The 11,795-nt window shown below is 42.3% G+C and overlaps 1 protein-coding gene across 1 annotated transcript in view; it reads left to right on the forward strand.

The window, feature by feature from the left end:
- The window catches only part of NDUFA9 (NADH:ubiquinone oxidoreductase subunit A9), an 18,504-nt gene extending 7,947 nt beyond the window's left edge, over positions 1 to 10,557 (forward strand). The window contains exons 6-11 of the mRNA XM_018553449.1: positions 2,182 to 2,284; positions 3,214 to 3,281; positions 5,645 to 5,721; positions 7,990 to 8,085; positions 8,405 to 8,471; positions 10,284 to 10,557. Of these exons, the coding sequence (XP_018408951.1) occupies positions 2,182 to 2,284; positions 3,214 to 3,281; positions 5,645 to 5,721; positions 7,990 to 8,085; positions 8,405 to 8,471; positions 10,284 to 10,454 (582 nt within the window). The 3' untranslated portion in view covers positions 10,455 to 10,557. The remainder of the gene's footprint in view (positions 1 to 2,181; positions 2,285 to 3,213; positions 3,282 to 5,644; positions 5,722 to 7,989; positions 8,086 to 8,404; positions 8,472 to 10,283) is intronic.
- Positions 10,558 to 11,795: the final 1,238 nt, after the last annotated feature.

Below are 11,795 nucleotides of genomic sequence, written 5' to 3' on the forward strand. Positions count from 1 at the left end.
GTGATGGGAAGGAGTGCTCCTAGTGTGAGAAGGGGGAGTCTGAAGTAACCAGACTTCTATCTGGATTCTGGAGGGGGCTACACATGTCGTTTTTCACATTTTACTTTTTCACATTTTAGACTGGAGTGCTTTGAGATTTTGCATACTTTTAAAAGGTGCCATAACTGAAAAAAGGTTGAGAAATGCTGGCTTTGAGAACCAGGAAGTGTATTCATCGGTGAGCAGCACATGACCAGGGCTCGAAAAATCCGCCCGACGAGCCGCTTCCCTGCCAGCCGTTGTAATTACACGGGCGGCCGGGAGCTTTACAGTCAATCGATCGAGCGTCTCGAGAGACGCTCGATCACTTGTATCAGAAGCTGTCACTGCCGTTGCCGGTCTTGAGATCCGCTGTGCCCGATGCGGCCCGGGACCGGCACGGCTCTGTGACAGGAGATCAAAGGGAGTTCAGTACACAAACTCCCTTTGATCTCCTCTCAGTCCCCGAATGCAGGAAGTGATGTATATTACATAACTTCCTGCATTCAGTGTCACTCTCCAGCTAGAGAAGCTGATTAAGCCGATCTCTGCTTCATCAGCTTGGCTGGAGGTCCTTAGGTGACATTAGGGGTCTTGGAGACACCTGATGTCTCCATAAAGAGGACCTGTCATGTAAATTGGCTTCTTAGAGCATAACATTAATTTTTTTAAACATTTTTTTTAAGTCCGCACCCCCCATATACACACGCATATATGCGCCCGGTGCGCCTACGTGCCGCACATGTTGCATATCGCCGCAAACGGAGTGAGAGCAATAATTTTAGAGCCATTAAGGCCGGGTTTACAGCGCTGATCGATGCGCTGTGAAACGCCCTGCAAGTGAAATCCCATTATTTCCTATGGGCATGGTTCTCACCTGGGCGTATTTCAGCGCATATTTCCAACGCCTAGGTGGGAACCCAGCCTAAAGGAGAACTATGAGGTGAGTGCTTTTCACTCACCTCATAGTTCTAGCCGATCTGTGACAATGAGACTGTCACAGGTCGGCTCAGTAGATCGGGAAGTGAGCGAACACATACCGGCGTTCGCTCACTTCTCGATCCTGTCACGGCACAGAGCCGTGACAGGGGAGGGGCTGGATTCCCCCCTCCCCACTCCGATCCTCTAGCACTGACTGGCGGAACAGATGGGGGAGGGGGCAGGTACAGCTGGCTCTGCCTCTAGATAGGCAGAGCCAGCTGTCACTCACACAGCTGGGCAGATCCAGACATAATTGGCGGGATCCGCTTCAGCTGCGCCGTCTCAGTATACCGCAAGCTGCAGCTCGCGGTATACTGAGCTTAGGGTGACGGGAGGATGCTAATTTGTGTCCTCCTGTTACCCTAAGGAGAACTATGGGGAAAAACACTGAGCCCATAGTTCTCCCTTAATCACTGATAACACTAAACTGATGAACAGTAAAAGCGATTTAATCGTCGCCTATGGGTGTTTTTTTGCGGGCGCACGCAATTTTAAGACTTGAATTGTTTGGTGTCTATTTACCCAACGTGACCCCGACTTTTATGTTTTACTAAAAATATGGGTAAGAATAAATGTTTTATAACATAACGTATGGAAACTTTTTTTTTTTTTTTACATTTATGGTACTCTTTTAATTATAGTTTTAAAAAATACCCCCCGTGGTGATTATATACCTCCAAAAGAAAGCTCTATATGTCCCCAAACTTTTTTAACATAAATTGCAAGGCTATAGTCCGGTCATGCTGACTGGTGAAATTTTTGTCTGACTGGTGAGACACTATCACATTTTTCAAGCCCTGCACATGACTAAGGTCGGTTTGAAGGTGTTTGTTACCGTTATTTTTTGTCTTTGTGTGTGTGACTCGACTGTAAATAAAGCTCCCTATCTCTCAACGACACGTGAACTCGTTGATTCTATATTTATGGATAATGCTACGTGTCCAGGTAGTTGATTGGTGCCTAGGTCCTATTTAGTAACACACAATGGAGGGGGAAGGTTAGGCAGTGAAAACTAACATTTTTATGTCTACGGGACTGAAGACTTGAAATCAAAGGAAGCCAGTAAAGCTGGGGTTGGACTTTAAAGCCAGCTTAATGAATACACAATGGATTATGTTGTCTGTATATATAGCTTATTGCTTCTTGTTGTGGCATTCATTTTAATAAATGCTTTGTTAACAGGCAATTGGAGATGAGGCAGTGCGAGAGGTCTTCCCGGGAGCCATTATCGTTAAACCCTCAGAAATATTCGGTCGGGAAGACAGTTTCCTGAACTATTACGCAAGTATGACTCTTACTTAAATTTCTAAATGTTAGTATGCATGGGTCAGGGTGTTACACGTGCACTGTAAATGTAAATATAATGCTGAGGAGAGTAGTGGAGGTACACTTTGTACAGTGGTACCTCGGTTCATGAACTTAATTCGTTCCACAATTCTGGTCGCGAACCGAATTGGTTGCAAACCGAATCAAATTTTCCCATAAGGTTAATCCGTTCTGACCCCTATGAGTGTGGTCACGAACCGATTTTGGTCTCGAACAGAATCACATTTTTCCATAGGGTTCAATGTAAATAGGTTAATCCGTTCTGAACCATATGTAAATTCATTACCGTTCTGCACTTTCTTTTTACCACCATGCTTGCTCTGCATTTTCTTTGGAGCCATGCTAGATTGAATAATACTGTACAGTACTGTATGTGCTAAAAAGTACACAGAAAAAAGCTTCAGAGCAAGTGTTGCCAGGTCTGTCTGCGACCGCAATCTCAACTAGAGGAAGCCACGGTCACATGTCAGAGCGGGGAAGATGGACACGGTCATGTTCGTCACCCGATTTGGAGTTCACGAACAGAAGCAACATTTTGCTGAACTTCCTTTTCGCGAACACGAATTGTTCGCAAACAGAAGCGTTCGTGAAACGAGGTATTACTGTATTGGTTTCTTCCGATAATGAGTTTTTGGAAGTGCCATGTTGACTTCATACATTGATATTCTGTGCCTCTAGTGTACATGACAGCACCACTAGTATATCATTATCACAATATTAGTGATTGACATTGGTCAGCTAAGAGATTATTAGCCTCTATTATGGGATCAAGCATAGTTCGGTTTCCTGTTTAATTAGTGTTTGTGCTTCATGTAAGTGCCAGTCTGCTTGTGTGCCGAAGGTGGCTACAGTGAACATTTACCCCATATGCATTGCTCTTTCTCCTAGACATGCGCTGGTTTGGTGGAGTGCCATTAATATCTTCTGGCAAGAAGACAGTAAAGCAACCTGTTTATGTGAGTAATAAGGAGGCCTAGTTAATTATTTAATGTGTCTGTCTTTTTTATTCTCTAAAGGAATGATGCTACCTAAGAGCATGCATCCAGCGATGTCTGTAGGGCTTCAACAACTAATTGATTTAGTTGATGATAATCAATAACGAGAATTGTTGTTTAACGATTCTCATTATCGATTAGTTGATTTTGTTTAGTAGAATCCCCTCCCCAGCCACCACTCTGCTCCTCTGTTCTCTGCCTCACTGGGAGCTGCTGCGAGCCGTGTCCCCTTATGTCATAGGGGGACACAGAGCGCTACAGCCAGCACCCAGCATGGAGTAGAGACCACTGTGCTTCTGTGTTCCTCCTCTGCTGATTGATAGCAGGCGGTGGGTGGGTTTATTACCCAGCCTGCTATTGCTCCCAGCCACTGCCCAGCTACTGTGTTTACATTCAGCTGCCTCAGCAGGCAGCTGTCATTCCCCAGGGAAGTGGAAAGGTGACTCTAGAGGGATTTAAAAAAATGAAAAATTAAATACCGTCCTTAATTTAAAATAAAATACACATATACAAACATAAAACATTGAACAGTGCGGTGCGATTGCAAAAAAATGTGCATGTGGTTTTATTCTGAAGGGAACATGTTTGTATATGTGGAAAACAAAAGAAAGAGAAGGGCGCACACCCTAGTGCAGATGATTTTTTTATTTTAAAAAGACACAAAAAAAACACAAAAATAGAGTGCAAGGATACTCACAATGGTAGGTCAAACAAAAGCATGTATAGGTGGTTTTGAGCATACATGAGTTTAAGGACTGCAATCAGCCTGTGTGCCACTGGAATGTGGCGTCGTTGATTAACAACGAATGTGCCACTGGAATGTGGCGTCAACTACGCCACATTCCAGTGGCACACAGGCTGATTGCAGTCCTTAAACTGATGTATCCTCAAAACCACCTATACATGCTTTTGTTTGACCTACTATTGTGAGTATCCTTGCACTCTATTTTTGTGTTTTTTTTGTGTCTTTTTAAAATAAAAAAATCATCTGCACTAGGGTGTGCGCCCTTCTCTTTCTTTTGTTTTCCAGTTCCCCTGGCTGAAGTGGGGCAGCACCCCTAGCAATCCTGCACACACACCACTCAGCATCAGGAACCGTTCACAGCTCTTTTGCGTCAATGTTTTATGTTTGTATATGTGTATTTTATTTTAAATTAAGGACGGTATTTAATTTTTCATTTTTTTAAATCCGATTTAACGAAAAATAATCGGCCAACCAACTGATTGGGAAAATAATCGTAGTTGCAGCCCTAGATGTCTGCTAAATTAGTTCAACAGAAAGCCTCTTCTCTGTAAGCCGCTGACCCCGCGCTCTCTGTTAATAACAATTCAGCACCTCTGACTCTGGAACTAGTGCCTTCACACCTTCCATCCCATCCCTCTGACTAATGACTGAGGCACTCTCATTGGATAGAAGAAGGGTGTTTGATTCGGGCTCTATTTGAGTTCACTGATGGAAGGTTCCCTTTTAGGTTGTAAGCCCTCACGGGCTGGGCCCACCTTACCATCTTGTCTTGATTTGTATTGTAACTGTATGTCCTCCTTATATTGTAAAGCGCTGCGCTAACTGTTGGCGCTATATAAATCCTGTATAATAATATAATAAAAATATAAGAGTGGTGTATTGATGCACTCTTTTGAGAGGGAAAAAAATGTTTTTATTTTGCGGATTATGTCTGTGGGGTGTTATACATTTGTATAGTGTCCCATAGTACCTGTACTATCTCTGTACAATATCCTTTAGATTGATCACAACGATGTAATGTGAGGACCTACCTAAACAATCCATTCAGTTTTCAATGCACAACATATTTATTGGTAGATGCCAAGGATTGTATATATTGCAATGTATCGCCAGCTCTTACTACAACATGTATGTAGTGTGATGGCCTATCTGATAAGATATACATTTAGGTCATCATTTTGCACTACATAGCTGGTAATAGCTAAAGGATATAGTACGACAAGATTGTTACATGTGTGGCCAGCTTTAGTTCTTGATTTCCCAGCCGGTGCGTTAGTGCCTGAGAGTTACAAAGGGGTCCCCCTCTCCATGGCTGCGGGGGGGGGGGGGGGGGGGGGGGTCGGGGTCACTAATAGAGGCTGAATGGATATTAAAAACCATTCCAGTACATTCCACTTTTGGGTTCTATCCTGGTTGGTATCTTTTTGTCTCGTTTTATCCCTTTGTGCAAATGCTGTGACGTTTTTCAGGGCGTACAATCAGATTTTTTGTTTCTTTTTAAAGAAATCATCCCACTATATAACATGTTTGATAATGCTTTCTTTACAAAATGTGCCATGATTCTGTTATACTATTTTAGGTATCCGATGTTGCCAGAGCTATTGTGAATATCACCAAAGACCCCGACTCGGTGGGAAAGACCTATGCCCTTGCTGGGTAAGATATGTTATTGTTCTCTGCTTCAGTATCTTCTACATAAGTATTGTCCTTGGTGCTAATGTGCTTTTTGTTTGTGGCTGGCCTTAGTCACTCCACCTAATATTAAGTCTTGGATGCCTACGTGTGAAAGACCTGTCTGCATCTGACAACTCTTATGGAGTATTGCAGCGATAAGTGCCAGCTTCAATTTTTGCCCCAGATACCCTCCCCATGGTGTCTCAATCCTTTTATGTGATACAGAACACAAACTAACGACTCGCTTTGTTTTGATTTGACTTGTTTGGCTAGTCAGAGAGGCAAAAGACACATTGAGGCAAATTTTGAGAATGACACATTTCCTCTTTGCATTTTACCCCCCAGCTCTGTTCCAGTGTATGTCCAGCCAAAACCTTTTTTTTTTGCTTTTTTTTTTTACTGCTATCTGTGGGTCTGTTTCCACTCACTTTCTGTCTTCGGGAACATTTTCACCAGACAGAAAAAGAGGATAAATCTCCAAAAGCTACACAGGCAGGAAAATAAATTTAATGTTTCAGTAGTAAAGTGGGGGCATGCCAGAACCCCTGTCCAAAATGCTGTCTGTGGCCCTTTTGCAGATTTTTATATTGCAGCTCATCATTTCTTAGATGTGGTGGCCACATTAGTTTTAATTTTTCAGGCTAAGAATCATTTTTAGCCAGTAGAGAAAATGCCTGCTGACCTTGACAGAAATGCAGTGTCCTTGTCACATGCTGTGGGCTTAACAGAAAGTAAAAACAATGTTATCTTCCATCTGTAAACTACTAATCCGATCAGCCCCAATGTAATGGAGATGAACAAAGGCAGATGTGAGAATTCCAGCTTGGATGGCAACCATGGAGCTGAAATATTACACTGCTTGAATATTACTACAGCTTGAATAAACAATTATCAATTTCTGCTGAAATGAGAGAGAAGCAGAAAATACACCTCAGTATTTGCTAGTGGCGTTGTTTGTCACTGTGTTGCGCTAATAGGCATATGGAAGGGGAACAGCTATAATTAATGACTTCTTAGATGTTAGAATGTGTATAGTGGTGCGTTCATGTTCCTAGAGCTCTAGAAGGTAGGTGAGGATGTCTATAAATGCATGAAAGGTCCAAAGGAATATCGGTACACATTTCTTTAAGGGCTGCTTAGGTGCAGTAACAGAATTCACTTTGTTGGATACTGGTTGTCATAGGGAACGGAACTCTTTATTGAATAAGGACAAACAATTCTTATACACAATCTGCTCTTCTAGATTTATCATTTAAAACATTATTGGAGTTTTTAGCAATATGTAGAAACATTTAGTCAGTGGTAGAGAATTAAAATTCAAGAAGGCTCTGAGTGAATAACAATTCCATCCAGCCTAGGTCCGAATCACAGTGTGGACAGAACGGTCACTCAGTTAGTGTCCGTATCGCGGTCCACCATTTAGACTGCATTCACACTAGCAGCTGCACTGCAACGCATAGCTGCTAGTGTGTTCCCAAGCGCAGTGCTGATGGCGGCGCATTGCACTGTTTATTTTTTTTGTTAAAAGTCTATTAGACCCCCTGATGTCTCTCGTGCCCTCCAACACCGACGATGAAGCACAAGGATGTGCTTCATCTTCTGTTTACTAGGCACTTCAGCTGGCTTCTGACAGCTTGAGCAGGAAGCGCTGAGAGCGCAGTGCTTCATGCTTCAGTGATTACAGAGCAGATCAGGGAAGGGGTGTCCCTTGAATGGTTATGGCTGACAGTGGAAAGTGCCTTGGGGGCCGGTGTGTCCAATCAGTCAGCCATAACCCAGCACAGGTCGGCGATCGTGGTCTGGACAGAACCACTACTCGGTCTGTCATTTAAAGTATACTTGAGGTAAATTTTCATAGTTATGTGGCTACGTTAGAGTAAAAGTCACAATCTAGGAGAGTAAATGGTAGACCCTTCATGTACACCCAGATCGTTAGCATCTATTTGCAGGTATGAGTATAACCCTTAAAGCTTACAGGTTACAGAACCATCACCAGACGAAGACAAAATTCTTAAATCATTGTGCCTTCAGTAACCCATGTCTTTTGATACAGCTTTTGGCTTTGGGGGTCTTGAATGTTTTAAGAACCATCTGGTGGAACATTGTTCTGTGTTTTAGCATGTTGCCTTCTGCATAGGTGTGTACATAAAAGGAAAGAGAAACATTTTGTCTATTGATGAGGGATTGGCACTCTTTTAGTTGCGGCTTGTGTCCCATCTTCTAACAGTCCTCCCATTTTCTTCTCTTTAGACCTAACCGATATCTCCTGCAAGACATGGTACGATATATATTTGCCGTTGCTCACAGACCTTTTTTCGCGTATCCGTTGCCTCGCCCTGTCTACTAGTAAGTACACACATTTTCAGAAACTTTCCTGGTGTTATTGCATTCATTACACAGCAGTGCATATACTGGTGGCTTTATATTAATCTTTTGTGCAGTGTATGCACCAATTTAAGGCTGGTGGCTGTCCCTTGTAATTTTTGTTTTCCTCTATTATGATGTATTCTTGACAACCACAGGCTTAGGCAGAAAAACTTACAGCAGAATTTAAAGTTAATGAAGTCTTCTATACTTGGAAACTGCCATCCTTTGAATTTTAATTGTAGAGACAGTTGTTTGTTTTTAACTATTTAACATTGTGATTCTTGCTCATTTTGTCTAGCTGGCTTATAAAGGGCTTTGAACTGAATCCATTTGACAAGTGGACATCAAGGGACAAAGTGGATCGGGTGAGTACCAACTACATTTAACTTTTCTTTGAAACTTTTTTTTTTTTTTTTTCCTTTCTGATTTTGTGTATGTTTCTTTAAATGCAAAGCTAAGAAAAAAAACAAACCTGAAATTAAGAAAAATGCAAAAACGTTAACCGTCATTAAATAATGAAAGTAGAACTTTACACCCCCCTTTCATACACACACTCACAATTTACATGCTATGTCTCTTCCTCAATAAAGGGTTCCTTCTGCCTCCTCGCAATCTTCCTGACAATGTGCACTGAGCTGCACATGCACAGTTCAGGCTACAATTTGAGCTTATGCCAAAATGAATTAACTCCCGCACATGCATAGGAGTTATAGTGTCCCAACACAGCCAATCAAGATGGCTAAAGGTCCTGAACCAAAAGAAGACCAGGCAAAGATGTTGGCACCAGTGAGGAAACTCGTGGGTGTAATATCCCTGAGGGGGGGAGACTAACTAAAGGTTAAACATGAAAAATCAAAATTCCAAGTAAGAAAATAATGTTCCCTGAATCCTACAACTTTGTTGTAGCTCCTGTAATTTTGAGATCACGGAACAAGCCTGTTATCTGCAGTGTAACTTAAAGTGCATTTATTGCCAAAACTTTTTTTTTTGTATAGGATCGGGAAAGGTTAAAGCCCCTACAAGTTCATTTTTTGCTGTTTGTGTACCATTGGGGAAATTTCCCAACACTTCCTGTTCCAGAGATGCAGGTCCTCAAGTAAAGTTAGAGGAAATCTCCCAAAGTTGGGGGACCTCCCATCTTAGTTGTCCTTGTCCCTGGAACAGGTGTCTCCTCACCTCTTTTTTTGGGGGATGACTCCAAAGTTTTGGATTTCTCCTCACTTTCTGTCTCGGTGACATTAGCCATCAGGACAAACAGTGGTGAGTATTTTCAATGGGAACTCGGTAATATATACAGTGGTACCTCGGCTCACGGAATGCTTCAGTTCCCGAACAGCAAGTTCGGCAAAATTTTGCTTCCGTTCGCGAACCCCGTATCGGGTGAGGACACAACCGCAGCCATCTTCCCTGCTATGACACGTGGTCGTGTCATCCGCTATTCGAGGTTGCGATCTGATCACAGTTTGATTTGTTTCGCGACCAGAATCGTGGAACGAATTAAGTTCGTGAACCGAGGTACCACTGTACTTGACAGGGGAGGGGATGGAGGGTCTAACCCCTCTCAATTCTATCCAAAACTTAATAAATATTTTCACAGATACACAATTAATGAACCAAAATCACTGTTGCTAGCTGTTGTAACCGATGTTCAAGCCTGAGCCTTTGTGACTGACCAGTGCTTTATTCTATACAGGATTATGTGACTATATTTTATGGTATGGTGTTATAATTACTCAAAGTTTTTACACTAGGATAGCTTTTGGATTCAGTCCTATTCTGTAGAGATTTCATTGAATTGTATGGTATATCAGGAGGTGGAGCAGACAAACTTATAATTTCCCTTTACAATATGAATACAAAAAAAACGTATCAATTTCCCTCCATGCAGCTGCTGGGGATTCTCAGGTAGCCGTGGCCTGAGATGGAAATGGGGAAATAAAACAAAGTGCCCATTTTGTTTGTATGAGAGCCATGAAATGATAGTTTCCTTCCCCCCAACTCTGCTGCTGGAATTACCCAGGTTAAGGCTGCAGAGGTCTACAAATAAATATGGGTGCTCCTCCTCTTCCTCTAACTTGTTCTAGGCACTGGGTTACAGATGTCTCAAACCTTTGTCCCTACACAGGTATTCACAGGAATTAAGTAGTATAACACAATCCTTATTCATTTCTATTTAGTTCCACACTACAGACAAGAAATTCCCTGATCTCCCGGGCCTGGAAGATCTCGATATCTTCCCCACTCCACTCGAGCAGAAAGCCATTGAGGTCCTACGCCGTCATCGTAAATACCGTTGGTTGGATGCTGATTTGGACGTGACAAAGCCAGCCACACCTGTGAACTATTAATGTCCTCTGCTGCCCATTTCTGAGTAAATGACTGCGTTCATGCCAGCTGTTCTTCATATGGTGTGTAAAGTCTGATGTGTATATAAATAAAATATTCTATAGAGTTGATGTTTCTCTGGACCTTTTTCTGCTAGGGGAACACACTGTGTCCCGAACATTAGGATGTTTTCCTAGCAGCAGACCTCTCTCATGGTAAGATGAGCCAGAAAGTGAACCTGTAGTAAAGCAGCGATTACTGACTTACCTTTTAAAGGTTGTCTGGTCTTTTGCACTTTGGCTTTAGGCCCAGTCATTCATGGACGAGAAACAAGCATGCAGCCAACCCAGCTTGAAAAGTATGGACTCCCATTCTGCTTACTTGTTCCAGGTAGTGACCCAAAGCAAACAGTGGCAGTTCTCATGTTGTCCTTTGAAAAGAAAGCAGTACTAAGATCGATAGGAATGATGTCAACGGCCACTATTTGCAGACAACTAACATTTAGACTTGGTTCACACTGAGCGTTTTGTAGCGCTTTTCCTGCCCCAGAAAATGCAGAAAAATATGTACCAAAAACATCCTATTCATTTCTATGGCCCTGTTCACATCTGAGGGGTTTTTATTATTACACAATAAGCAAAACGCCTGTCGCTGGAAACCGTACATGAGCTTTTTTTTGGCATAGGACAACTCGTTTTGGCCCCGTAGACTCAATAGGAAATGCTTTTAATGCACGTTTCCTGTGTTTTTCGCGCATTTATATGCGCATTTGCTCATTAACTTCAATGAGCTGCAAACTGCTCACAAAAATGCACACTCTGATTTATGCGCATAAAACGCGTGCAGAAACGCTGTAGCCTAGGTGTGACCCAGCCTTAGTGTAGCCTCCAGCAGTCATCCTTCCAAAGATGCTGTTTTGTAAAAAAAAAAAAAAAAAGCATATCCATTTTTGTAAAGTAAAGCAGAACAGCTTATATGCTGCCCGGGTTTGTGCCGCCAAAAGCACTTCTTTAGGGACACCACTCATCGACAAAATGTAAATATGCATTTTAAATACACTTCTTTACTTTTACATCTCAACTTGTGGAGTGCCAAAGTGCTGATCGGGAGTGTTTATTCCTACCTAATGCCGTAGTATCATCAACTGAAATGCAGCTGTTTGTGTCACTTTACATTAGAGCTGCAATATGGAGACTGGCCACTAGATGGCAGGAGGAGTTTATTAGTGAAGGTTACCACTGCCTACAGCTTTTGTATGTTTACATTGCCCTGTCAAAGAGTTCTCTCTCCATAGCGTACAATAAGGTTAGTTCACCAAGATGTGCGAGTTATTTTAACTGGGTCACAATAACATTCTTATCAAT

Source organism: Nanorana parkeri, unplaced genomic scaffold (assembly GCF_000935625.1).
Source record: "Nanorana parkeri isolate BGI_ZX_2015 unplaced genomic scaffold, ASM93562v1 scaffold120, whole genome shotgun sequence".
Taxonomy (NCBI): domain Eukaryota; kingdom Metazoa; phylum Chordata; class Amphibia; order Anura; family Dicroglossidae; genus Nanorana; species Nanorana parkeri.